Raw genomic sequence first — 27,939 nt, forward strand, 5'->3', positions numbered from 1 at the left:
TTAAAGGCAGAGGAGAAGCCCACCTAAGACATCCCTGTATTGCAACCTCCTCTCACATATATCCTTGATTACCCTTGGTTCCACCTCTCTCCTCACTGCTTCTCTGCATTGATGCATAGCACATACAACCTCTGGCCCTGCTGTGAGAAGAATATTCAGTTCAAGAGGTCTTCAAGGGGCAGAAAAGCTATCTTAGCAACATGCCTGCTCCTGCAGGAAGCTGGTGGCAAGAAAAAACTGGCAGTGACTTTCCAGAGAGGAGCTACATCTTGGAACAGCTGGTGGACCCAAGGCTCCAGGATGTCTGTGTCACCAGAGGGGAAAGTCACCTCTTCTTGCTCCTGATCCTCCACTTACCTGCTGACAGCAAGTAACACACCTTTACTGGGAGGGATGACCTGTGTCCCACTCACAAATATAGCCTGCCCTAAACAGCAGCAGAGCTCACAGTCTCGTGCACAAAACTGCTCTCTCTGTTAGTGGTCTGCTCTTGCTGTACCCTGGTTTCAGTGTTCTGGCAGAGATCAAGCAGGGCATGGAGTGGACATCAAAACTTCATCACTAGAGAAAGGGGTGGGGGTCTCTTCCACCTTTGCTCTGCAAATACAGAGCAACTCTGGGAAACTGCGTGAAGCTAAAAGCCAGCGATTTTTATCTTAGAAATCAAATCTGTTACTGGGCTGAGTGAGACTCTTTAGCTGCCCTGACAAACCCCTCACTTCCTTTCTCCCTTCACCTGGCTTTTTTATACAGCCCTCCATAAGCTGTCAGGGCAAACAGCAGATTCCTGGCCCCCAAAGTTGCCCTCTGTTTGGCAGACTTTTTCTTGTGCTGACTGCACATAGATTTGTACAGGGACCAGACTGCTCCTCTGTCATCTCCCCCTCACCCTTGCCCCAAAACGCAAACAGCATTCACTGCCACGAGCACAGGCAGCTGGATATAGGGCTGCTTGCCCCAGTGCCACTGACCTTTTTCTTCCGGTCCCGAGAGCGGTTCCTGCGCTTGCGATTGGATTCTTCCTTCTCCTTCTGCTCCTGCAGAGCCTGAGCCTCAATATCTTTGATTTTCTTCAGCTGCTTAGCTGCTTGAGCCATGGCCGGTCAGACTGCAGTTCCTTCCAGAGCTCACACCTGCACTTTCCACACAGCACCCTCCAATTCCTGGCCAAGAAAGTCCCTTCCCCTAGCTCAAATGTTGTCGACCCAGATGAGTGTGAAACCAGCAATGAGAAGAAAATAGAAAGCAGTCAGCAAGCCCCAAAGGGCAGCCGATGTCTCCAGCTATTTACTAGATGGAGTCTGGGACGCCTTTATAAAGCATTAATAATCCCAAATCCAGCTGTTCCAGAGGTTCTGTGCACCATTGCAGCAGTCCCTGACTGCACTGGCACATCATGCAGAATCCTCCTTGTGGGACAGGACACCGGGCTGGTGCTGTGCTTTCTCCCTCACTGTCTCTCCTGCAGTACCAGAAGAGATGCAGGCAGTCAGGCACAGGAAGGAAAATAACTCTCAGCAATTAATGCATGATGACAATAGAGAAGCAGTGGAAAAGGAAGCTGATGCATTTCATCCCGACTTCTAGGTTCTCTGTAGCAATGCATAAAGAACAGTAACCTGCATGTAGTCCGTCAGTGGCTTTACCACTGCAGTGCTGCTGAGGCAGGCACATATTCCAGTCTCTCCAATTTTCTTCCTCTCAGTCACTCTCTGTGCAGTAGCCGCATCACTCGCTCAGTCTCTGGGTTATGATTCCAGCTCTTTTCAAGGGGAGCAATAGGGAATCGCTGCATCGGTTAGGAGGCAGGCAGCATCTCTGCTCAGAAAACAGCCGATACTGCAAAGGATGTGCCAAGTACTGGAGCAAAGTGCAGCTTAACAGCATCCTTTCCTCCTCTCTCCGCTGAGTGAGCAGCGAGGGGAGGGGAGGGATCTTGGCTGTGAATGAGAGACAGAAACCAAAGGCTCAGTCTGCTCTTTGACTACACAGCACCAAAAAAGTAAACCAGAGCCACCAGCTCCTGCCCATCCAGGCATCACCAGAGCTCAAGTCCTCCCTGAGGATCCCCAGTCAAGGCTCCTGGAGAGTCAGCCACCCCACCTCCACATGCACCTATACATTTCTCCTGCCACCGCCTTCCAAAAGCACAAACAATTCCATGTTGGAGCGCAGGGGTCAGGCCTGAGGTGTAACTTTGGTTCCTGCACACAGCACTAGCGTGTGAGGGGGCCAGGATAAAACTGGGCTGGACTTGGTGGTGGTGACCATAACATGACCTGCAGCAAACTGTGCTTTACTATGCAGGCAGTTCTGAGCAGCCCTGCCTTTATCATCTCACTACTTCTCCCTCAGAAAAACTGCCCCCTCTGTGCAAGCCCATGGGAAAAACACTAGGAAGATTATCTGCCCAGGTGGAAGCGTTGCACACACTGCACTTTTCTGACACAGTCCCCCCCAATTCTAGATCGACGGGGTCCCTTTTGTGTCAAAAGATGGCAAAGCAGGGATTAATGTCCATTTTTCAGCAACTATGTGACAGTCACCTACAGGTTATTTAGACTGGCAAGAAGCTGAGATGCAGACTTAACTGTACAGACACTATAGGTCACTTTTCTGTCTGACTACATTTTCCTGCATTTCTTTTCCCTTCAAAGTTCCTCCAATTCTGTTACTTCACCCACAGACTAAGGAAGGTGCTAACAACAGGAGACTGGTGTAACATATTGTTTTTAAAGAATATGATGACTGAAAAGATTGAGAAGGTCCTAATAAAATATGAAGAACAGGAAATCATCAAATTTTACAAGGCTTCTCAAGGACAGCTTTAGTTCTGTGTACTGCACCCGCATGGATAAATAATACACTCAAGTCTAGATACAGCTGCACATCTTTATATAGCAATGTCTTATGAATGTCCATGCAAAAAAAAAAAAAAAAAATTACAAAATTAAATAGAAGCTTCATAGTGAAAGGCTCCACAGATAGGAGGTGCCAGGAGCACAGCTGCACTAGTCACCCAAATTGCCTCTCTTCTCACATGAGCACTTTGCAGGACAAATGAGGCAGAGGCCCAACACAAAAAAATTACCTGTGGTCAACAATAAGCACCTAGGAGGCAAAACAGTTGTCCACAATTAGCCATAATACACTGAGAGCTCCTCACTTCTGTATGTTGGACTTTGCATCCTAAACCAGCTTTTTGCTAGTTCAGAATTATTTCTGAGGAATTTCCTGATTTTTTCAAAACAGGGTACTCAGGAATAAACCCAAGTTCTGCTGTAAACAACAGTATCGGTTCCCATGCACTCACTACGTCTGGGCAGCAGCCTCTCAGTGCTGCGGGACACACCGAGGGCGGCTAGCAAGCCTGTAGCAAGGTGCTGCTGTAGCTTTACACCTCACCCCTAACCTGAGTCCTGCCTTCCAGGTTCCAAGACAAAAGCTGGGTCAGCCTTCAGAAACCCAGCCTCGCTACGTCCAGGGTCTGCACGCCTGCACTCAAGGTATAGCTGTGCTACACTCCAGAATTTGGCATAGGCATCCTTTTTTTTTTTTCTTGATGTCAACAAAGCATCTGCTACAGACACAGCTAAATGGCATCAGGCAGTGGCAGTACACTGACATTGCTTCCTCCTACAAACAGATCCCACCTCTTAACTCCTTGTAAGCCAGAACAGAGTGAGCATAGCAGGAAAGGAGCAGTAATCATCAGAGAACTGGCAGATGGGGAAAAAGACATGGAAGTGAGCAGAGTCAAGCTTTTGCTGGTCCAGGGGACAAAACAGAAACGCACCTTCCTGAAACTGTCTGAAAACCTGCTCCCCCCTCAGTGCACACACAGGAAGAAGGAGATCCAGTCTCACAGAAGGAACATGAATGTTTTCATGAACTCCTCAATTCTGAATTCAGGATTCTGCCTTGACACATTACAGCCCACTGGCTGAACTCCTCCATCACAGTCAACCAGGTAGTTAGCAGATCCAATTCACTGCAGATTCCCTTATATCCTACCTACTATTTTCCTGCAGCAGTCTCTGTGGATGCCCCATGTTCGCCACTGACTACATAAAGCTGCAGTCAGGAAAGAGAGGTGGGGTCAGAGAGGACAGGCAAGGCGTTGGGACCTTGCTATCTCTCTTAGGTTTACCAGAAGTTACATGTTTTTTCATGTTTCTCAAAAGCCCTTGATTCTGAAATCAGAAGAATAAAAGTTCTTCAAAAATGGCTCTAAACCCTTAATGATTACAGAGAAAAGCTGAAAAGGATGGGTTGGATGGAACTCACAAGGTAAAGAGCCAACTGCCTATCCCAAAACCTTCTTACTGTGGAATCATTCTTGTATCTTAAAAAGAATCCTTATTAGGACCTGGGGCAATTCTCCAAAACTAGTTGATGAGCCTGCCACACAAGATCCCAAGCAAATAAGGGTACAAGCACTCTCTCCCCCTTTCCCTCCACTCAGGCTCAGAAACATTGTTCGCTTTCTTTTGCTTCCCCTGTATGCTAACTTTATTCTATACCTCAGGCAAAAGTCAGACAGCTCGAGGACCAACAAGCACAACTTTAGAGTGGCCTTTGCCAGTGAGGACTAGATGTGGTCTTTACCAGTGAGAACCATCATCACGGCTTGTGCAGCAGGCATGGTATTTTTCCCTAGCCTGAGGGAGAGTTCTTCTGTCATCTGCACAGCTCTGGCCTATTGCAAAAATTACCCATGCAGCTTGCTGGTGTCAGAAGATGGTAGAATAACACTACGGAATGTGACAGCAACTAGCAATGACTACAGGAGAAAGATGCTGCATGGAACGATACAAGAGGCTTCCGCAGAAGAAAAAAGGGAGGGAATTAATCCTGTATTGATTCAACTCTTCACTCAGAGATCAGATGTGACACTGTTTCTGCAACAACCGTGCCTGCTTCCCATGAAGAGTTTGAAACACAAGAGAGTGCGAGCAGATGATTGCTGCAGCCACTGCTGCCTACACAGGCCCCGCTGCAGGGAAAGGGAAAAGCCACACCAGTTAGCTGAATTCTCCCTCACTCCGGCCCTGTTTACACAGCAGGCCCTGGCTGCCCAGGGACAGCCTGCTCCCGCAATCACTGAGCAGCCAGACTGTCGCCAACAAGACCACATGGAGACCAATGGTCCTAACTTGGTATCTGCGTGGTGAAGTACATCCTCCAGCCTACACGTTACTACTCCCTGTGAGATCAAAGCAGCAATCTGGAGGGTCAATACAGAGCAATCCCTCAAAGCAGCACTGATGTTCCAGGAGCAGAAAGTCACTTTAGCTTGTTCCATTTGAAAGCTAGTTACAAATATCACTGAGAGCCCTGGCACTAACACCAGGACAAGAACCGACCACAGCTTAACACAGCACAGATTTGATGTTTGTGCAGTAGGACTGACATCAGGGGATGCTCAGCAGCTGCAGCACAAACCCAGGCACTAGCACCAGTAGTGAATCATCCTGCAATCTGAGGCCAGCGGGCAGCATGCGCAGTTATAGCACACATCAGCCGTGGCAGGAGCCCTGACACCAGGGCGTAAGAGCCAGTGTCCTAGCACGTGGTCTGCACAGCAGTGCAAGCCCCAACACTAATGCTCATGAGTCAACAGCACATTATGGTTGGGCTGGCAGTATGAACTGAGGCTCTCATGCTCGATCGAGGAGAGAAAGGGACTCTGAAGACTCAGCAGGAGCAATGGCTTTAGCTGCTGATGTCAAACAGTGAAATTCAAGATTTCTACTATAGTGCTTATGCTAAATTTTTCCTTCATGGGCAAAAAACCTGGGACTGATAAAAGACATGCTGAGGCAAATCAGACTGTGCACGCTCACAGCTGCAGAGGACACTGCCTAGCTCTGAGGAGATGCTTCTCAGCTGCTAAAAAGGAAAATTCCTAAGTTTGCTCTGGGAATGATCAGGGCAGCAAGTGAGAGAAAGGCCAGCCCTGACCTCACACCTGCTACCAACACTGTCCATTCAAGGAAGTGGAATGGAGAAGATGCTGGCTAGGGCAGGACTCTTTTGGTGCCCAAGGTAGCACTGTGCAGCAGAAGAGCTAAGAACCCTCATCTCAACCCAGTCTGTTGAGCCTAGGAGTCTCTTGCAGAAGTTTGTTATCTTGTCACTGCTGCTTTTAACCTGCTAATCCATTTGCTGGCTTGTGCATCAGGCACTGTGTTCTTTCTTTTTCCACACAGTGAGAAACATGTGAAGGAGAATGTGTGAGACCTCAGTTGTCTATTTTTCTTTTCCTCTTCCAGGCAGCTTTAGGCAGTGTTGCCAGATGCTCCAAAACAAAGGGCTGCTTTGCTCAAAAAGAGCAGCAGCATTAAAGAATAGGGGCATTTAATGAACTCAGAGGGTAGAATTCTAAAAGCCATCTAAAAAAAAAGTTATTATTAATGAAACAGGCCTGGGACATACTATTACAAGCTAACATCACAGCTCAGAATTTAGAAGCATTCAGGAGAACTCAGAGATATACATGAAAGTGCCTGGAGTGACCATAAGAGAGACATTTTTCAGAGAAGGTGCAAGTCCTATTAACATAGATGTAATTATCTACCAAGTCAAAGAAGGCCTCACACTCTTGACAGGCTATTCTGCAAGTGGAGACTCTAGTAACTGAGTGGCCATTCTTGGGGCCTGGATATGCTTCGGCATAGCTATCCTAATGTTCTTCACCTTTGCTTGCAAACTTACACATGATAATGCCTCCTTTCTTTGGATGCTCAGCCGCCATTCTGTTTAATAAAGCACTCATTCAAATAAAAATAGGGAAAAGGTGCTAACGATTCTATAAAGAGACATGAAATGCTTATAGCAAGGCTGGAAGGAGTCTCCCAAGTACTGGCAGGCAGCTTAGAAAGCAGCTCTGCCAAGCACCACAGAATTGTCTGCACTTCACTTCAGGTGACCCTGCTTGAACAGGGGATTGGACCGGATGGCTTCCAGAGGTCTTTTCCAATCATTCTGCAATTCTGGGATACGCAAAGGGACAGCACATACTAGCACAGAATCTTCAGGCTGAAAGAAAGATCATAAAGAAGCACAGAAAACTGTGACTGATACAGATAACACAAAAAATAATAATAAAAACCATTCATCATTTTACACAAAAGAAGAATCAGAGGCAGCACATTTAAAATAACCAAAAGAACCCCACATTCTTTCTACTCAACATAAAAATGAACCGTGGAATTCACTGGTATGCGATGCTATGAACACTAAGCCATACATGAATTAAATAAATTTGGGAAGAATAGGTCTATCACAGACTAATGAACAGGATGGTTTGGGCCCAGTCTCCTTCTCTGGAGGCCCTTAAAGCACAGGTTTATTAGAATGCAGGGAAGGGATGCTAAAGGGAAAGTGAGCTGCGGAGAGCTTTTCCAAAGACTGTTCCTGGCCATAGCATTTATGCTAAAACCCCCTCCTTGTTGCCCTATGCATTACTGATCATGACTGGAAAACCATTAGACATGTGAATTGCTAAATACCCCTAGTCCCAGCCTGCCCACAAAGCAGAGCAGAGAAGTATCTAGCAAGACTCCAGCCCCAGGTTCAGGCTTCATCTGTAAGTAAGAGGGATTATTGGTTTAATATCCTTTAGGTACACTCTGAAGGGCACCAAAAGCATTATCTGCCAACCCCAGAAAAGGAGGGTGCCCTTGAGCAGTTGAATTGCTCCTACTAGTGCGGCTGAGAGAGAGATCTGTTCTTTCCCAAAGCCAGAAATGTCTTCGGGTTCAAAATCATTTTCCTCACCATCTTATCCCGAGTAATATATTCTTCAGACCCTGACTATAACACAGTGATCCGCACCTGTACATACACTCAAAGCCTCCAGACAATGCTACGCCATAACATCACAATTCTCTTTCTACCTTCCTCCTGCATCAGCATTCGTTGCTTGGACCCACCAAGCCCTGAGCAGTGTTTTTGATGAAGGTTCTCGAGGACAGTGGTCACGTTTCCTAGCAGATCAAAGTGCCTGTCTCACAGCTGGAGAGATAGAGATGATCAAGGGTGTCTGCAATGGCCTGTAAAGACACTGTTTTTTCAGTGTTTACCTTTCCCGCAGTCTTTCAACCATCACCTGCTGATCCTTTGCTGTATATGCCCAGGCAGTTCTGATCACTTTCTGAGAACCAAATTCTGCTGTTTGCTTTGGTCTCAATAGCATGCTCGCTAACACAAACCAAAGGAGGACAAGGACACTCTTAAAGCAATTGCAGTCTTACTTACTTCAGAACGTAGAAGATTTTCATCAGAAGGGAACACAAAGCAGCTTGAACCTGCTGTTCTTGCGAATAGCTCCTCCCAGCAGAACTGACTGGAGCTCTGGTTCAGGAAATCTGCTGTCCAGTAACAATTCAGTTCTTCGTTTGTGACACCCTTTTCCTTTGAGATACCAAGGAGGATTTCATCCCTGTTAACCTCTAGGTCCAGAGCTATGTCCTGGTACAGCCCTAGTTGCTAGCATTTTAAGTTATATATAGCTCCAACTTGAGAGGGAGTGGCATGCCTACTAAATGGTCTTTGGGGTCAGTGGTAGTTGGTTTTGAAACATTTTGTCTTGAATTTTGACAGCATGATTTAAAAGTCTGGGTTAACTGGAGTGAGGCATCTCTGCCATATACATAAGCTTGTTCTGTGCAGGGGCTTACGCTCATGATGTTCTGGGTTGTGAAGCACTTGGCCTACAACTGATATCAAGCTTTTGTGTGCTGTAGGTGTATGGTTGCTAGAAAGGAACTGTAGAGATCTGCTGTACATGAAGAGAAGCTCATCGTTTTCACTTTTCATGCTATTTCAGCAAGGACTCAGGGCAGAACAAGTGGGAAATGGACTTAGTAGTAATTTCACTCAATTTTTTTGTCCAACAGTGCTGTCCAACTCTTCTTTGGAGAAGCTGTTAGGAAATCTGGAATAGTAGATGTGTGATATCTTGTTGCTGTTTGTTCCTATTGCATAAAACGGGGAAACAGATGACAGAATTTCATTAAACAGACTTCCTCCTTTAGCTGAATGGTACCATGTGCATATACTAGCCAACACATTACTAGAAAATAAACTTTTCTAGAAACTTATTTAATTATTTGGCACAAAGTACCATATTTATCACATTTTCCTTGAAAACAGATTATTTGTACTATGATAACTCTCTGGTACCCCAATCACAGACTGGGATTCTACCATGCAACACAACTGACAAGCATAGTGACAACAAAGTCCCTGTTCCAAAGAGTTTACAGGGTAAAGTATTTGGCAAGGGAGAACAAATAGATACTGACAGGGGAACCCTTAGGAAAGTAATCACACAAAATTAACAAGGTCATTATGTGCCAGTTCCACATACCTCCACAGTCCTCCAGATTAGAAACCTCCTATAAGAAAGCAAGCACAGAAACAAATTCTTGTCTCTGCAAGGTGCTGCAGCTGTTTCAAGAGATTAAACACATAGCTGGAGTCCTGCCTTGCTCTAGGCGAAGATCAACGTTTGGTGGAGTTGCTGAGATTCTGTGTTAGGGGCAAAGGGATTTTACATTCAGAGCTCAACTTCAGGCAGCTATTTTTAGGTAAATTATTCTGGCTGACAAGCTGTGAAGATAAAAGATACCACAGGTCCCACCTGAACTGCTGTAAACTTAGACTGAGGCAGACTATCTGCATTCCTCTATTACTGCAGAGATAGGATCTCAGCAAGGAGTTCTCTCCCTGAGTTGGGAACCTAATGAAGATGGTTCTATTCTTTTTAGCATTTTCTTTATTACCTCACTGATGAACTTTCAGAACTGTCAGACCCCTTTAAGATCATTCTCCTTTCAGTTAGTCTCTTTCAAAATCACACCACTAGTCTCCCAGGCAGTAGTTTGTACGTTGCTGTGGGTTGCATTCAAACTCTTCCCTGCATATTGAGAGTTGGTAACATTTTGGTCCACATATCAACTAATTTAGAGCAAACCTAACAACGCTGAATGGAACAACTCTCACCATGTCGGTGTATCATCACAGTACGATATATCACAGTCTGGTATCTGGCTGTGGCAATGCAGACCCTGCAGCAGCAGCTGTTCACACCGTGCTATGAGGTACTAAAGGTTCTTGCACTTCAAGATAGTCTGATTTCAACTCTGTTCTAGCTTGGCAACTCTCTCAAAAAAAGCCCCAACAAAAACCCCTCCCCTATTAAGTCATTCTCTAACAGTGGAATTTGATAGTTCGTGTAGCAAGATTCTAAAAAAGAGGTCACCTTGTTCATGGCTCCTAAATGTGGTTATCATCAAGTTACCACACACAAACAGGTGGGTTTTTTTTAAAACAAGCAGAAACTATTAACAGTGCAGCCTATTTGATCAAATAATGCTTTTAATAAACATTTCTTAAATACCAGTTACTGTTTATCATCTCATTAACTGGAATCACATTTCCATGATCTTGTTTGATTGCCATAAACACTTACCTCGGTTCCTTGGCCCAAAAAGCTAGAAAGTTATTATAAATTGTTATGCTCTTATCTAGACATTTTCTTTTTCTTCTTAAAATAGTTTCAACTACCTTAAAACCTGAGAAATACAAAAGAAGCTTAATTTTAATTATTATTAGCATTGGCTCTGCTCACCCTGGGCTTGTCAGCTCGCAATTCAGCATTGCAAAGATCTCAATTATTTGAAAAGTATTTGATATCAGCATGTGTAACCATAATTTGGTGCCAGGGCATAAGATGAAGATTTTGAATTGCCCTACTGTCCATTTATGATACAAGTATTTTACTGGAATGTAACTATATGCTGCTATTTCACGGAAGTGATTTGCCATCACCAAATTCTAGTTATCTAAAGCAGCAGAATTATACTCTAGTCTAATCACTCATGACATTAATTCTGGAAGTCAAAGCCTTTTGAATTGCTGGAGGACATGCAACTGTTGTCAACTGGCATTTTACTTTTAAAACCCATATTGTATCCTAAAAAAGACAGATGTTTCTGAAAATTGGTAATAAATAAAAGCTGTCAGATAACAGTTCAAGCCGAGCACATTTTAATGGTCAAATTAAATCTGCTAAATTCAGTGTATACAGAAAATAACAAGCAAAACCCAAAAGACCCCAAACCACAATTAAGTATGTAAAAAACAGGGCATGCTGGGGTGGCACCCAACACCTCATAACTTTGCTACTGGACTGTGCCAAAGCTTCCTTTAATAAGCAACTTAAAAAAAAAAGTAAGCTATGAGTGATTGAACGCAGCTTTCTAGCACCAAGTGGTTAATGCAGTCTTAACTCCAGCATTGGGGAAGTAATACACATGTCTGCTAAGATCCTGATGACTCTTACCTGTCACACTGTACTTCACTAGTGACTGAGGTAGTGAAAACCTGAATCACCGGTCACCCTGCCTCTCTCTCCTTCATGCCTGAATAACCTAAAAACTAGGAGAATAAATGCACAAATCACCCAGGAGCGCCCCTGGCATCTACCTCTATCCTGATGTGTTTGACCTGAAAATTCAGGTGCCTCAACAGAACTATAACGAGTCCAAGGAAAAATGTATCAGCTTAAAGGAAGATGCAGCCTCACCCTCACCTGACATAATCTTACATTGGAGATACAAAAAGTGCGTCAAACTCAGTTTTACTACTCCTCAAGGTCCTTCTCATTTATCTACCACGACACACAGACTTCGCTTGAAGACTGGAGACGGGAAAGCCTGTGGGAGGTCCGCGCCGCTCCGCGCCCCGCGGGGCAGCCCGGCCCAGGAGCACTCGCTGCCGTTTGCCTCCATCTAGTGTCTGGGAAGGCCCGAGCTGGCGGGGGAGAGCTGCGCGGGGCCCGGCCTGTGGCCGGGGCTGCCGTGACGCTGCAGGGCAGACTGCTGGATGGACGGCCAGTTCTGCGGAAAATGCTAACTGTAAGGAGAGCGCAAATGCAAGGCAGTAAAAAAGCTTCAAACGCACGTTGCAGCTTTCTAAGTGCACAAGTCAAGACACCCAAGCGATTGCACAAACAGCCAAAAACTGAAGCTTCGGGCAGCCCTTTCAGAGAGGAATTTTACTGTCATGATTTCTGGAGAGGCTTTCAAGTCTTTGGCTTTTCTTCTTATTTTCAATCTTTCTGTGATCAGCAGCTGTAGATAAAAACTAAGATGGACAAAGATCTTGCAAGTAAATTCCAAGTACCACCTCTCTTCCCCTTCAAAAGGCCAACTGGGAATTGCGTTCCCAGGACCGAGGATCGGTGACAAGAGTTCACTGCTCAAAATGGAAGAAAAAAAAAATCCACATCCACAACTAACATCCAAAATGGCTCAACATAATTTATTTTTTATGTTAAAATGTACAGAGTTCTTTTGAAAGTACTTGCTAGAAAGGGGAAAAAAAAGTGATATTACATACAAGGAGAGGAAGGGAGACCATCCAGCCAGGAGCGTATGACATGGAGAATTACAAAGGCATCTAGGCACCCCTTCCCCTTAGCTTACAAGTCACCATGAACAAAGTACAAAGAGGTTACAAAACAGGAAAAGCAAATATAAACAGACAGGAATAGACTCAGCTTCATTTGTACATGCGGCTTTTAGAGGCATCTGGAGCTCCTATTCACACACTCTAGAGATCTCTTTAAAGAGAATTTTTATCTTTCTTAAAATAGTTTTTAATATTCTACAACAAAGATAAAAAATTTTAAAGATGGAATGAAATGAAAAAGCTCTTATTTTTAAAAGGCATCAAAGTCACTAACAGTGAGATTTTTTTTAATTTCTTTTAGAAGATTACCCAAGTTATCTTGCTAAAAATACATTTTTTTTTTTTAAACAGAAGTGAAAAAATGGTTGGTACCAATATTACTGCGTTGGATAATTTCTTTTTATATATAGAAAAGAACATTTTTTTTCTACAATAGTTCTACAGTCACAAAGGCTTGTGGAAAAGGGAGCTGCCCAATTGATAAAAAAAACCATACAAAACCAAACCAAACGTAACGGCAAACAAACTAAATTCACGGCCCTCATTTCAACAGCTTCTCCTCCTGTCTCAGACCCCTACCCACCCCCCCACCCACCCCACCCCTAGCAATCAGGAAGCAGTGACACAGCTGAAGATCTAGGAAGGAGAGGGCAGCACAGTGCGCTTTCTACATGGGTTATTTGGAACTGGAATAGTATATACAGAGAAATGGGGTCCTACACAGCCTTGTACATGCTCAAAACTAAACAAATAAAAAAGTGGAAGTCCTTTGAATTCTGCCTTTCATGGTTAGCAGTTATTGGAGGAAAGTCTATTTTAGTGCATCTGAAGAAACCCCAACTTTCTTTTAGACTCTTTTGGTTTAAAAACAAAAGAAATTAGTCTTATTAATGTGTCTGTATTTCTACTTCATATACAATAAAAAAAGAACTTTACATTAAAGGGTGTCCCTTTTTGTATTGGGTGACATGCCAGCAGTGTAGCCAAAAAGAATGTAAATTGGATTATGCAGTAATAAACAGCAAAATCCTGCCGCCTGCATCCTACTACGGTGTTTGGCCTGTTTCACTCCTGTAAAACAGGCCGATTCCCTTCTTTTCCCACACTAGATCAAAAGTGTGGCTATTCCTATAAGATGGGTCTCAAACGTAGTGGGAGAATCAGGGAAAACATCACTGACTCCCCCAGAGAGCGGCACATTCAGCAACTTCCTACCCCATAATAGGAACGGAAGAGTGACAAGGACACCACAGGGTTCTCATCAAGTCACTTAAAACGTACACTCTATCTTTGAAGATTACTTAAGTAAAGAGATTAAGAGGCAGACCACTGGAAACAGCTGCTTTTGAGTTCAGCCTGACTCAAAGGCTCAGAACCAAGACCCTCAGCATTTCGAAGTACATACTAAAGCAGAATGTGGGATGTCAGAGTTGTGGCTGACTTGCAATTCACCAGAAGAGCCTGCAACCATTTTCTTGTCCTAACAGACCATTAACCACCCTGTCCTCCTCAGGACTGCACAAGGGATGCAAACAGTTCTCTCTTGAGATGCTTCCAGTAGTTCAGAGTGACAGAACATGTGTGCATGCACGCACACGTGTGTGCACATGCATGTCTGGGTGGTGAATGGGATCATTTTAAAGTTACATTATATTTTCAGCATGAAACATACAATTTCAATTAACTCATCTACAAAAACACCAATGTGAATACTTTATTGTTTACACGTAACTCCAAATTTTACTGAGGGCAAGGGAGTCAGGGAAAATTAAAAGATTAAAAATTTTTCCTGACTTGCAGAAATAAAGAGCTTCATTTGTCCTCTGTGTCCCCTTCCAAGTTTCCCAGTAAGTGCCTCCTGCTAGAAGTAGGAAATGCTAGGTGGGGTTTAGAGGGAAGGGTTGTTATTCTTTGAGATGTCAAACATTTTACATTACTGCAGCACTAGAAACTGCATACAGAGGGGCACAGGGGAGGGAGAAGGACATACATTTGCAAAAAAAAATTTAGAAAGATGATTTCACTGTTACACATATTCTGTCCACATTGTCAGCAAAGTAAGGCTCTTTTTAAATTATGAAAAGATTTTGTGCATGTTTTCCCCTCTAAAAAACATCTGTAAATGATTTTAGCTGTAAAATGTTTCAGGATTGTGAAGAAAACAAGAATGCAAGACAAAAAAAAAAGTCCAAAAAATAAAGACCAGGCTTCCTAAAAAATAAAATAAACCAAAGAAAATCCCTCTAAATCTACAGCAATATTTTAACTGGAAAAAGGTCCATTTTCTCTGGTTCGTCAGTATAAAAGGTTCCTTTATTTATATATATTTCAGTTTTTTAGGATGCAAGTTCATCTTGCTCATCTTCTCATGTATGGTCCATTGAGAGACTGCTTGGGCACCCCAGCAGCATTCATATAGCTGTGATGGGAGGGGCCAGTGTACATCATGTTTCCATGAGGATTTGGCTGCATAGGCTGCTGGGTATAGGCCTGGCTCCCCATCATTCCCATCTGCATCTGCATAGGATACTGTGCTGTCTGGTTCATGTAGGCAGGGTTACTATGGTAACTGCTGTTCATCATCGGCTGTGTCATTCTGTAGCTGTTCATGGCATTCAGGGTGTTCATATTCATGGAGTTAACATTGTAAGGGGTGGTTGGCATTAGGTTGACTCCCATGTTCATACCCCGCTGAACAGCTAACGTGCGAGGACCAGCCTGCATGGCAACTGCGGGTGGGCTGCGGCCGTAGAGCTGCTGCTGGTGTGCAGTTGCAGAGGGCAGTGGTGCGGATTTAGAGCGAATGGAAATGTGCCCCTTGACTGGCATTTGCCCCTGCAACCTCTGCGTGTGTGGGATGCCAATATTGGTAGCTGACATGTTACACTGAAGCAGAGGCGACGCGAGGTTCATGGTGGTGGACGCCAGGTTTGGTGGGGGTGTCATAGTGGCTTGTGCTTGTGGCGTGCCTGCTAACGGATGAGAGGGAGCTAGCTGAGCCAGTCCTGTGTTGGACAGAGAAACGCTGGTTGCATAGGAAGTCACAGCAGGAGAATGGCTATAAGGCATGGCATGAGGGTCCATTATGGTGTTTGTCAGCTGCTGCAACTTGGCTAAACTGAACGTGGCTGATGGTTGTGAATAGCTCCCAGCACCAAAATCCCCTGGAATCCTCTCATAGATACTAATGTTACCGGTGCTTCCTGATTCAGGTATTTCCATGATCATAGGTGCTGGGGTGAAGCTGTTGTTCATGCTACACTGAGACAGTGGAGGTTGCTGCTGGGGTGGAGGTGGGGGCTGTGGCTGCTGTGACTGAGGCTGTTGCTGTTGTGGCTGCGTTGTTGGTTGCTGGTTACTTGGAGGCCTTTCTACTACACAGCTCTGAGGTGACTTGATATTGCAGTTTGCTGCAGGCTGGACAGTGTTTTGCTGCATCATGCTGCAACTGCTGCCAATGTTTGCCATTTGCTGAGTGACAACACAACTGTTCTGAGTGAGGCTGCTAGAAGAGGACAGTCCTCCATATGAACAGCTGCTCTGGGAAGAGTTATTTCCACAAATGCTGCCTCCCATAGTGGAGTCGTAGCTGCTGGGGTTTTCATAATTCTCTGTAGTGCTCTCAATGCTGCCAAGGTCACTGAAGCCACTATCCACCACCTGCTGAGAGTGGTCAGATACTGAAGGCACATCCATCATGGGGCTGGTCTCCATGTTCTGCATAGAGGGTGCGGACAGGGATCCTTGTTCAGGACTTATCTGGGTGTAACTGCTCTCCAAAGCAGGCACATTTGGGCTGCTGACAGAACGTACAGACTGGCTGGGGTGGGACTGAACAGAGGATATTGGACTGTTGTGTTCTGAGGCCTGGCAATCTTCAACCATTGATATCTGAGGATCCTCCTCAGTCTGGGTGTAACTTTGCAAAGTCTGACAAGCTGCAAGAGTTTCTTCACAGTCCTGGTAAGCTACATCATGCTCATTGCTTTCCTCCTGTGTCAAGGACTGGACTGCTTGAACAGTTTCAAGATCTAGTTCACTATGAGGAATCTCTTCCTCTTCCTTTAATTCAATTAATCCTTCTTTATTACTTTGCTCTTCTTCATGATCATCTTCAGACCCAGGGACATGCTCTGAGCCCACCGATGTTTCATTGGAAGCTTGCTCTTCCTCAGAATCTGCCTCTGCTTCATCTTTTTCTTTTGCATCTTCTCTACTGCTCGGTATGCTTGTTTCTAAAAAACATTCTTGCACCTGAGGCTCCTCCTTCACCCCTTCTTTAACAGGCTGTTCCTCCAACTCTTTTTTCTTCACAGACTCCAGATGACCGTCATCTTCGTCATCAGCATCATGATCTTCATTTTGATTTGTCACTACTGCAACTTCCTCTTCTTCCTCATGGTCATGCTCAGGTTCATCTAGTTCTTGCTGTTCTTCTTCTGATTGCCTTTGCTCTTCTAAAAGCCGTGGCTTCTCCTCTACCTCCTCTTCTATCTCAGGCTCTTTTACTTCTGGCACCGGACTGCTGTTGCTGTCCACAGGAGAAACTGCTCTTACTTCACTGCTGGCTGTATCTTCCTCTTCTCCCTCTCCTACCTCTTCTGCTTCCATATTCACATCTTCCTCTCTCCTTTCCTCAATGAGAGGCAGCTCTTCTTTCTGCTCAACAATTTCTTCTTTGTCTGAAATTTTGGGCTTACGCCCCGGTTTTGAATTAACCACCACTGCATCAACTCCTTCGTCCTGAACTGATGGTGGCACCTTTTCCCGGTTCAGTTTAAAACCTGGTTTTCGACCAGGTCTCTTCTTCCAGTGGACTGGTTTTCGGCTTTTCCCTTTTGGCCATCCCTTCTTCTTTTTCATGGGTGTAGAAGTGTCTGGCTCAAGTGAAGAATCCTTTGCTTCACATTTTCTCAGCATAGATAATGGTTTCAAAGTAGGGTTACCTGAAAATACAAATTGAAAGATACTGTTCAAACATTTTTGTTTGACCTCAGCATTCATGGAAGCTTTCCCAAGCATTCCCATCATGTTTATCAGCTTTACGTAGCAATACTAGCTTAGAGATTTATTGTGAATGGTAACAAGAAGGATCAAGGTCTGCTCATTAGCAATCACACTGCACATTACATTTTCAGAGAACACCAATGCTTTCAAGATTTTGCATGGTCAAAGCTCTGAGCCTTTAATACACAAAATTAAATTTAAACACTAGGCTATGAAGTCCTGAAAAGACTCACCACCCTTTTCAAGTTTTATTTATACAGTATGTTCACAAATTAAAATGTTCCAGTATAGGGGAACACATGAAGTTGCAATAAAAGCATGTTTCCATTTAGATCTGTATTTTGTGCATCTGCTGAAGAAAGGAAATATTTCCACTTTTTTCATGGCTTATGCTTTTAAATGCCAACATAAATACATACATGATTGAATTTGGCTAGAATCTTTTTTTAAAAAATCTGAGAAATCATTAAAAGGAAGCTGAATTTCTCTCTCATCTGACTTTTATTTGATGAAGCAAGTTTTGCATTTCATTGACTTTCCAAACATGCACAGGTTCTGAGCTTATACAGCCAGAAAGGAATGTGATCATTCACTGAGAACTTACTGAATCTGTAAGGCATCCCCTAAATTAATTTTGGTTTGAACTTGTCTGTTAGCATAGTCAGTGACATTTTACACAACTGTTGGTAAACTACTGCAACAGTTAATCATTGACACTCGATATTCACACTTTACCATCTGAATTTCTGTCTTCAGACACTGAATTTACTTAATCTGCTTTTGTATTAATTTTCCTTTTGTCTGCTAGGCAGAAAATCTCTTTTACCAAATAACAGTTCTCAGATAAGAAATTTTTAAATTTATGAAGTCACCCCTTTGTTTAAATCTATCATTACGGAACATTCGTTCTAGTGTCTTAATCAGCCCACAACAGTTGTTTGAACTAATCCAGTTTATCAGCGCTTGCAAAACTTAAAGAGACAGCAAGTGTCAATAACTGAGTAAAGATGGTTGTAGTAGTTTCACCAAAGCTGAAGAGATGACAGAATGTGTCTACTCCTCTTGATATTCCCCTGTTTAAGGATTATCTGAATCTGTTTGGCTTTGAGTTCAAAAACCATGCTAATTACTGGACATGACCTTCAAATATTCTCTCATAGACTTTGTTAGTGAATTGCCCTTTACTTCATTTACCGAAGGCCCTCTTTTTCTGTCAGCTGCTACATTATTTTTTAATCTATCCACAAAATAGCAGTACAGACAGACACAGGACCCAGATCAATCTCCCTTAGAATAGAATAGTTCTGTCGGAAGGGTCCTACAACAATCAACTAGTCCAACTGTCTTACACCCCACTAACAACAAAGCTGCTTAATTACTCGTTTGCAGCTTCATTTATTTAATATGTATTAGCTTGATTCTGTAACATTTTAGCTTAAGCAATTGGTTTTGATTAAGTCAAATACCTCTCAAAATGATGAGTAGATAACATCAATTATCCTTGTTAACCAAGCTGTAGGTCTTGTAAAAATATATCGTTGTCTAACAAATACATTTTTCACATATCAGTGTTTATTAGTATTGAGCAAATAACACTCCCTGGACTTTCTACTGAGTAATAAGCCAGCCATTCTACCATTCAAATTGGGATGAATATCATACTGATGGGCCTGTAATTGGGTTGGTCATTCCACTATATGGATATAAGATCAATTTCCCCCAATACTCAAACTACATTTATTCACATTTCTGCTCTTTATACCATCTTACATAAATTGTTACCATGCTATGAATTTCTTTCCCAAGAAGAGCTGTTTTAAGTCTACAGTTATGCAATGAACGTAAAAATAAATAACGTGCTCCTAGTAGTTCACAAACGCTTCTGAAAACCTAACCACAGATCAGCTGAGTTACTCTTGCCCTTTGCTCAGACAAGCATTGCCCTAAATATCTCCAATAAGCAGCATTCTGAAAAAAATAGATCTGAGTATTAAAAAATTAATTTAAAACAAATACTGAATTCAAAATTCAACAACTCTTTGAAACAAATATTTGGAATGTAAATGAAGAAAGGAAGGGGCTACCACAGTCAGCATATCATTGGGCAGAAAGAAGAAACACAGTATTTGTTAAAGCATTAACACTTAAGCCCTTCCCAAAAAAAAAAAATCCACCTCTCTACAAATAAAAAAATTTTTAAAAATGGCTATTTCTGTTCCCCTTCTTTCACATTTCCTATTTACTACAGAGGATTAGGTTTACCACCTCTTAACCCTTTGCTTTTATCTGTACTGTCATGGATTTAGTATTTTTAAGAATACCAAAAAAAAAAAGTATATTATCTTATGATGAGAAGCTCCCCTTATAATAATGTAATATTAAAGGTGTCCAGTCTGGGCTCCCTCAGCAAAAGACAGGCATGAAGCTACAGGAGAGAGCCCAGCAAAGGGCCACTAAGATGCCTAAGAGGAGACTGGAGCATCTCTGATGAGGAAAAGCTGAAAGAGCTGGGACTGAAGAAGAGAAGGATCAGGGGTCGATCTTACCGATGCGTACAAGTATCTTAAGGGTGGACGTAAAGAAGATGGAGCCAGGCACTTTTCAGTGGTGCCCACTGCCAGGACCAGAAGCAACAGGCACAAACTGAAACACAGGAGGTTCCACCTGAGCATCAGGAAACACTTTAACTGAACACTGGAACAGGCTGCCCAGAGAGGGCATGAAGCCTCCCTCCTTGGAGATATTCAAAAGCCATCTGAACATGGTCCTGAGCAACTGGCTCTTGGTGGCCTTGCTTAAGCAGTGGGGCTGGACAAGATGACATCCAGAGGTCCTTTCCAACCTCAAGAGACTGTGATTCAATGATTTTTTGCCTCATGGACTTGACACAGTCTTCACAAAAGAAGATGGATTTGATGACCACTCAAGATTTCACATGCATAATTTTTTAGGATACCGAGAAACTTATGTATGTGCTCATTCAGTTGCACTTAAACATTAGTGTGCATGCAAGCTTGAACTGAGGATCCTTACAGTATTCACATTCACAGTAAAACTTAGATGTAGAAATAGGAAAAGCAAATTAATACAGCCCAGAGTATTAGAGCTCCATCTTCCTCCACACCACACTAATCAAGTTGCACAGAACTGGTGTAACAGAGAGACAAGCTTTATTTGTTTTCTACATGACAGAACACACTGTCTTCTAGAACACCTAACCCTTATTAAATACTGGCCTCAAATCACCACACCACACTATCTATTTTCACTAGATCCCTGACACCAATCAGAACCAATTCAAATTCTCATCAGACACAAAATTTAAAGAGACTGCAATGTTACAATTCAGAGCAATCATAAAACACTTTCAGTGCATTGCCTCAGCTAGAGATTAAGTTCTCAGGGAAAAATCTAACCCAAACCACCCTTAGTCAGAAAGTTTAAAAAAAAAAAAAAAAATTACAAGCGGGTTTCTGTAGTGATGGGAAAACTATCAAAAAAATCTGCGCTTCCTATAAACATTCCTAACCCGTAGTTATGATTACAATAGTCTATATCTGATCCAAGTATTAATGACTACAATACTGTATTACTGAATTGTCATAAGGCAGTGCTGCCCTGTTCCACCCAGCTTAATTTTTTATCAAAAAAGTCCAGCTGTTTATGATGACTAATTATCTCTGTGGGCTAACATGTTCAGGTAATTGGAAGTACATTGTATTTTTTTTTTTTTTTAAGATTGTTACAGTTTTACTATGTATAGGAAAAGACACCTTCATTAAAGGTATAAGCAGCCAACATACCATTTGATGTCAGGAGCAGCAATACCCTAAAACAGTGTGCTTACTACTTTATTACTTCAGAGGTTCTGACAAATTTGCAGGAGTTCAGAAAAAAAAGAAAGCAACACGAGTGACACAAGGGAACAGAAAGCACTAAATTACAAGTAGAGAGTAAGAAAGTAAAGTATTTATAAAGTGAGCAAGAAATTTATCACTGTAGTATGTAATGGGTGTGAGTTAAAACAGTAGCTTTCTAAATACCACTTTTGATCCCTGGGCACTCTGTGGACTATTTGTAGTGTACAAAAGACTGTTAAAAATCACTGATGTATTTTATAAAGCAGTATGTGTGTGGAATCTCTAAAGGGATCTGCATCTCCACCAGAAAACATTCAGGAGAGCACAAATGAAAAAGACTGAAAACCACTTAGCTAACAGATGCTCTCCCAACTCTATAGTCGTACTAATGGTGCTGGACTACCTAAAAATGTATTTCAGGGGTAACCTGATCACAAAAGAATTAAAAAACCAATGGTATAAGCTGACTGTGCATATATTCCACTAAGCAAACTTAATGCCGCATCAACATGTATTTGCACTAAATTTACATAGTTATATGCTGCTATAAGCATTTAAGGATAACTGATGCTAAATGGACAGTATACATGGCTACAGTCATATTGATGCTTTCAGTATTTACATACTTTTAAAGAAGAACCCTCCTCAGCTAACCACAGGCTAGTTGAAAGCCATAAATTACTGAGTTCATTCCAGCAACGATTTTTTATTGTGGTCTAATGGCAACATAGTTCTCTTTCACACAGTTCTTTGTTTTCCTTTGGCTGACTGCCTTACACTATGTTGACCAGAACATGTAACAGCCATAATGAAGATTACTAATGGAGCATCTGAATGACAGATGTTTCTTTTGAATTATCAGCACACTCTAAGTAACCAGTTCAGTTCCAACCAAATAGTTTTATTTTATGAACTGAGAACTTCAAGAAGATATGAGAAGCTGAGAGGCAGGACATGCAATGTGATGAAGAACAGGATCTCAATAGAGCCAATTTATATTTCTCTTTGCTATGAAAAACTGAAGGCTCTCCAATTCCCTTCTGTTTTATTTCTGTAAGTGACTCTGCTGCAGAGGTTCTTCCACAATCACAGATACTGATTCCATTAGGAAAGCTGAATCAAAAGGACACCCTGTGATCAGGACATTGCTAATAAGATAGTTAAAAGCATGCACCACATTTTTGTAAGACTTGGGAACGGTTTGAGGCTGGTTTGACTGGTAACTTATGCCTAATCTTACATTTTGGCTAGAAGTTACAAGACAAGGTAATCAGCTTGTTCTGTCATGAGCTAGTATCATCTGACACTCACTGAAACACTATCTATATCAAACTTTCAACAGCATACCACCAAACATACCATTAGTGTCATCAGACTCCTCCTCATCTTTGGACTTCCTCTTAGAAGAGGGTCTATGCCTGAGTGTGTCTGGTGGGGCTAAGTGCCGAAAGTATCCAGTGGGCAAAAGTTCATTCTCCTCCTCTTCATCCTCCTCATCCTCCTCTTCCTCCTCAATCTCAAATGTAGGCTCTAATCGAGGCATTGGTCGTTCAGAGTCTGAGTCCTCAAATGGTTCATCCAGCACTTCTGTGGTCTCTGAGATTGTTTCAGTGACAACACTGCTGTTGTGGTGCTTACGCTTGCGAACTCGCCTCTTCCGATGAAGAATTGGTTTCTGAAAGTGGAAGGTGAGAGAAGGAGACATTATCACACACAGTAGAAATAAAACACTGATAAATAGAAAACATGAACAGCAGAGTTCAACAGTCTAAGCAGGACCAGACAGAATCTGGAATCCAGACTTCACCAGAAATAGTGACAGGCACCTGCCTTCAGTTAGACAGACGTCAAATAGACTGCAAGACCACCAACTTCCATGAAGACTGCTAGATTACACTTGTGTAATAGTATAAACCATTAAACAGCTGAGGCTAACAGCCCATCCACAACAGCTGAAAGTTCAGAGACTACAACATAGATGTGAATAGTTTACAATAAGCTACAAAGATGGTATAGAAGAGAACTTTTTAGTGTGGCATCCCATGAAGAGAGGATTTTCTTGGTCACATTGATAGAATTCACATCTCCATGCTGTGATTTTAGTTGTTTGGACAGCATTTGTGTTTTGCAAGCTTCTTTTAAAAGTAGGACCATATCTGTTCCTATTTTGTGTGACTGAGTAAAACTTTAATAACCAAGATGGAAAAATCAAAAGCACAATGCAGAAGTTAGAACTAAAAAACCCCACAAACTACCTCTGATTGAACAAAAGCCGCCACTACAAAAAGGCAGCAGGAAGTACCCTCCGAGACTGAGTTCTGGAACACTGAACAGACAGTACCTGTACACTTAATACATACCTCATGAATTGCACAATCCTTCAGAAAACACCGACATACCGACAAAATAGACTCCATGATACAGTCAGAGACACCAAGAAATAAGGCACACACCTTTCGTTTTAACGTTGGCTTGGTGAGAACAGGTGGAGAGCTTGATCGAGGACTCACAGGCTCATCGTCTTCCTCTTCACTGCTCTCACTAAAACACCTCAGAAGTGCCCTATCACTATCACTGTAGCGGCGGGGTAACCTGTCGCAGTCCTCTGGGAATCTACACTTCAGCGGCTCTGTGTTCTTTTTCAACTGCCCTCTCCACCTTTCCATACCTTCACTGTACCGTCGACGGGGAATTGCAGATTTTTCACCTTTGCCATACTGTCCCTGGGAAACTGCAGATTTTTCCTCATCTTCAGTATACCGGCCTCTTGGGGCTGGAGACTTCTCCTCACATTCACCACATCTTCCTTGCAAGGCTGCTGACTTCTCCTCACAGTCACTGCACCGGCCTCGTGAGGCTGCTGATTTCTCCTCACATTCACTGCATCGCCCACTGGGAACTGCTGTATTGTCCTCAAGGGGCAATACTGGCTCTTTCTCACAAAAGGGCTCCCGAAGTTTTTTGCCCTTGCGGTTCCATCGACCTCTTCGTGATGGCTGACTGTTTGCAGGAAGACTATCCAGGGGAAAAATGTGCTTGTTTGGCCGTGCAGAATTGGCTGGAGCAACAATGTCTGGTTTTTTTTCACTCTCTGTAGGTGAGTAAGGCTCTTGCTCTTTCTTCTCCCATGACACAGATTTAACCATCTGATTTAAATAAAAACAAATAGATATCACACTTCCTATTTAAGCATGCATGTCTATCCTGAATTAGAATCCACAAAAGCTTTTAAGCAAGAAGTCAGAAAAGTTTAACCAGAATGACTTTTAAGAATCTGAGAATAACAGAAGAATTGACCTTTATGAGAGTCTATATTAGTGCTAACTGCTACTCCTTTCTTCCCAGGTGATAATGTTCCTCAATTAGCTTCCCCACAAGTGACTTCAGTCAGGAGCAGCCATGCAGTGGCTGCTGGAATGCAAACATCATCTTGCTACATTCAAACACAGTATTTGCATAATTTTCAAGAGGAAAGTGAGACAAAGTTGAAGCTATTTTTCCATTAAAATGCACAATTAGTTTAATGTAAATACAGTAACAGCACATAATTCACCTCTTAGTATTCTAGTCATTGCTTATCACCTGATGTGAGAGTGCAACCCTTCAAGGACAGCAGCCTAGATTTCAGAAACCACTGCTCTGTGGGTAGTAATTCTAAAGCTATTAGTGGTTTTACAAAAGTAGACAGCAAAAACCTTTAGTGAAAAACATTAAAAGTTTTTGTTGATTAATTTCCATTTGTTATTGTCGCTTACAGAAATACTGGGTCCTTCAAATCTAAATCCATTTCAATGATTTGATGAGAGAAACCATTAAGGACAGAAAGAGCCTTTTTATTCTTTTCAAGATAGTCTTTAACCTTTCTCTAGACTATGCCTCAATGTTTTTGCTAGTTTTAATTTCTAACCTGAAACTATAAAGATACATAAACTAATCATGACTGCATTGCTTTCTACGATTATGCCTAATGCCCAAGCTTGGCATTTGAAATCTCATTAGCCTTGCCTGCAAAAGCACTGAGTGTAAACTATATGCTACACAAGCAACAGATTCACTCTTACACTGGTCTCTGGATCCTTTTCTTTCTGCTGTTGTTGCTCTTCATTTTCCCCATCCTCTGTCTCTTCTTCTTCATCTTCAGAGACAACTGAGTTGGAAACTATAACAGGTGTCCAACGCAGACATTCTGCATCCACATCTATAGGTCGGACATTAGTTCTAAGCTTTGCCATATGTTCCTGGATAAGTTTCTCCCGACGAATGATCACAAATCTAAACAGTAATAATACTCTGATCAGCAACAGGCTACATACTGTACATGTCATGTGAAACAGATATAGGATATTACAGAAAAATCTGCATACTCTCTATCAGTGCTGCCATGAACAACTTCAGAGGGGACAGAAAGCTTATTAAAATTGTACAATTTGCAGTACTGTCAGACTACCAGAGAAAGCATCTTAAAACTGAGAAAATGCTGTTAAATTCTTTCCACTTCTTATTGATGGTGAAGCCATTATCCTTCCACGAGTAACACTGAGCTGCAGAGTATCACTTTTTTTACATGTTAAATGGACAAGGGGCATACCATTTGGGGAACTGACAACAAAAGGTGAAAGACACTGGTAATAAAAGGACTGCTTAAAAAAGTTACAATCCCACTATCAGAGTGGATTTTATTCAGGCAGCTGGGAGTAATATCACTGATTAAAGTATACTGTGAAACAAGGACATAAACCTGTTCTCAAATCACTTCAAGTATTCCAAATAAGTTCCAAGTCTAACACAAAACAATAGAACACAACGCCACTCCCAAAACTGCTGTTGTCTGAAACGAGACTAATTTCCAGTATTTCACCTGACTTGTACATTCAGCTGGGCAAGCAGACTACCTCTATTCTATATCTGCACACCTAATTTCTCCCAGTGATCATCCCACTGTTCAAGCATTCCATGTTAATCCACACAGTTAATGGCATCTTTGAGACACAGAGAAAAAAGGGGGGAAACAACTGTCTGCTCAGTGACTGGAAAAAGGAACAGATTTCCCTCTAGAGAAGGGAAGTTGCTGTTCTTTGCTCTGTTTTGTGAGCATGTTAGACTGATTATGCTGAGGGACCCCAAGAGAACATGGCCAAGAGACCAGTTTGCTTTCTCTAACAGCTGCAAATTACTCAGAAGTTCCACAGCTACAGAGCTACACAGCTGGAAATCTGATACAGCTTTGGTACTGAACAATTCTTGCATCACACATGAGCGTCATAAAACTCCACAGCCAGTATTTGGACACTTAAGTCGTAAATAAAATTAAGTCTTCAAACACCGCTGAATTTAATTAAAATACATCTGAAGCTATTTGGAAATACAGCAGGACTCCTGTACTCACTGATCACTACGGAAGTCAAGCATTCGTAGGTGATGTAGAGTGGAAGTAATATCTTGAGGGCAGATTCCAGTCAGCTTACTCAATTTCTTGATGCTTAATTGCTTGTCACGTTGATGATAAAGGCACTCCAATATTACACTTTTCCAATAAGCCATATATGAGAGGCGCCCCAGGTCCGACAGGGGCTTCTCTGGTGATCCTGCTTGACCCTCACGCTTTGAAAGCAAATAGCCTAAAGATATACAAGAAAAGTTTTTCAAAAGATTAGCATGTATAGCTTCTGTTTCCACCCCAACTTCTACAAAGGCATTTTTCCAGAAAGTAGCTGAATGCTGCTTACAAGATAATAGATTATAATTTTGAAGAATATATTGAGTGCTCTGGACATTTTTTGTTGTTGTTGTTTAAACTCCTGTTACCCAATGACAGAATATGAGATTTCTAAACTACGTTGCTATCAGACATTGGCTATGGGCAATGCCACAAGATGGCAGCAGTTGCCTGCCTAGAAACTACACTAAGCTTGAAGTACAGTCTGCTGAGCACCTTCCAATTATAATAGCAATTCTGAGGATAACAGAGGGAGAACATTTAAAACTAATATGGCAACCAATTTTCTTGAAAATTCTCTACTGTAAAACTTCAGGGTCATACTGGAGAGTACCAAGTTCCATTTAAGTTAATTTAAGACTGTGATACACTGCACAAGTTCAATAAAGACTGAGAGGTTATATCTTCCCCCGTATGAAAAGGGAGGAGGGGGGGAAACAGATGACAAATGTGGACTATATTAGAGCAGCAGTGAGAAGACACATTTGTTGATTTCTCAATATAGATCCATGTATGAATCTGAAAATTGTTTGAGTATTCAGAGCCTGTCTGGCTTTACTGCTTTCAAAGCTAAATTAAAATGTAACTATGACTAAGACATTAAGTCTTTTGCTTAAGACATTCATTCACTTAATCAAACTGCTGAACTGAAGGTCCCAAGAGATCATGCAAGTTTTAGGGTTGACTTTGTGCAGAAAGAACTGCATGCACAAGGTAAGCTGCTAAAAACACTGACACATGCCTATAGTTTCCACCATAAGTTGCTTACACAGAAAACATGAGAATTAGGGGAAAAATGATCAATTTGTCTTTAGAACTGAAGTCGTCCAACAATAAGAGTAAATTGTGAAGTTCAGATGATTTTGTCAACTT

At 42.3% G+C, this 27,939-nt stretch overlaps 2 protein-coding genes across 2 annotated transcripts in view; both read right to left on the reverse strand.

Annotated features, from left to right (window-relative positions):
• The window catches only part of ANK1 (ankyrin 1), a 68,368-nt gene extending 66,487 nt beyond the window's left edge, over positions 1–1,881 (reverse strand). Inside the window, exon 1 of the mRNA XM_074928383.1 lies at positions 972–1,881. Coding sequence (XP_074784484.1) covers positions 972–1,097 — 126 coding nt within the window. The 5' untranslated portion in view covers positions 1,098–1,881. The remainder of the gene's footprint in view (positions 1–971) is intronic.
• An 11,185-nt stretch (positions 1,882–13,066) lies between these two features.
• KAT6A (lysine acetyltransferase 6A) overlaps positions 13,067–27,939 on the reverse strand; it is a 46,543-nt gene continuing 31,670 nt past the window's right edge. The window contains exons 14-18 of the mRNA XM_074928328.1: positions 26,737–26,968; positions 25,412–25,622; positions 23,804–24,496; positions 22,710–23,025; positions 13,067–17,429 (exon numbers count right to left, since the gene is read on the reverse strand). Coding sequence (XP_074784429.1) covers positions 14,842–17,429; positions 22,710–23,025; positions 23,804–24,496; positions 25,412–25,622; positions 26,737–26,968 — 4,040 coding nt within the window. The 3' untranslated portion in view covers positions 13,067–14,841. The remainder of the gene's footprint in view (positions 17,430–22,709; positions 23,026–23,803; positions 24,497–25,411; positions 25,623–26,736; positions 26,969–27,939) is intronic.

This window comes from Athene noctua, chromosome 28 (assembly GCF_965140245.1).
Source record: "Athene noctua chromosome 28, bAthNoc1.hap1.1, whole genome shotgun sequence".
NCBI lineage: Eukaryota > Metazoa > Chordata > Aves > Strigiformes > Strigidae > Athene > Athene noctua.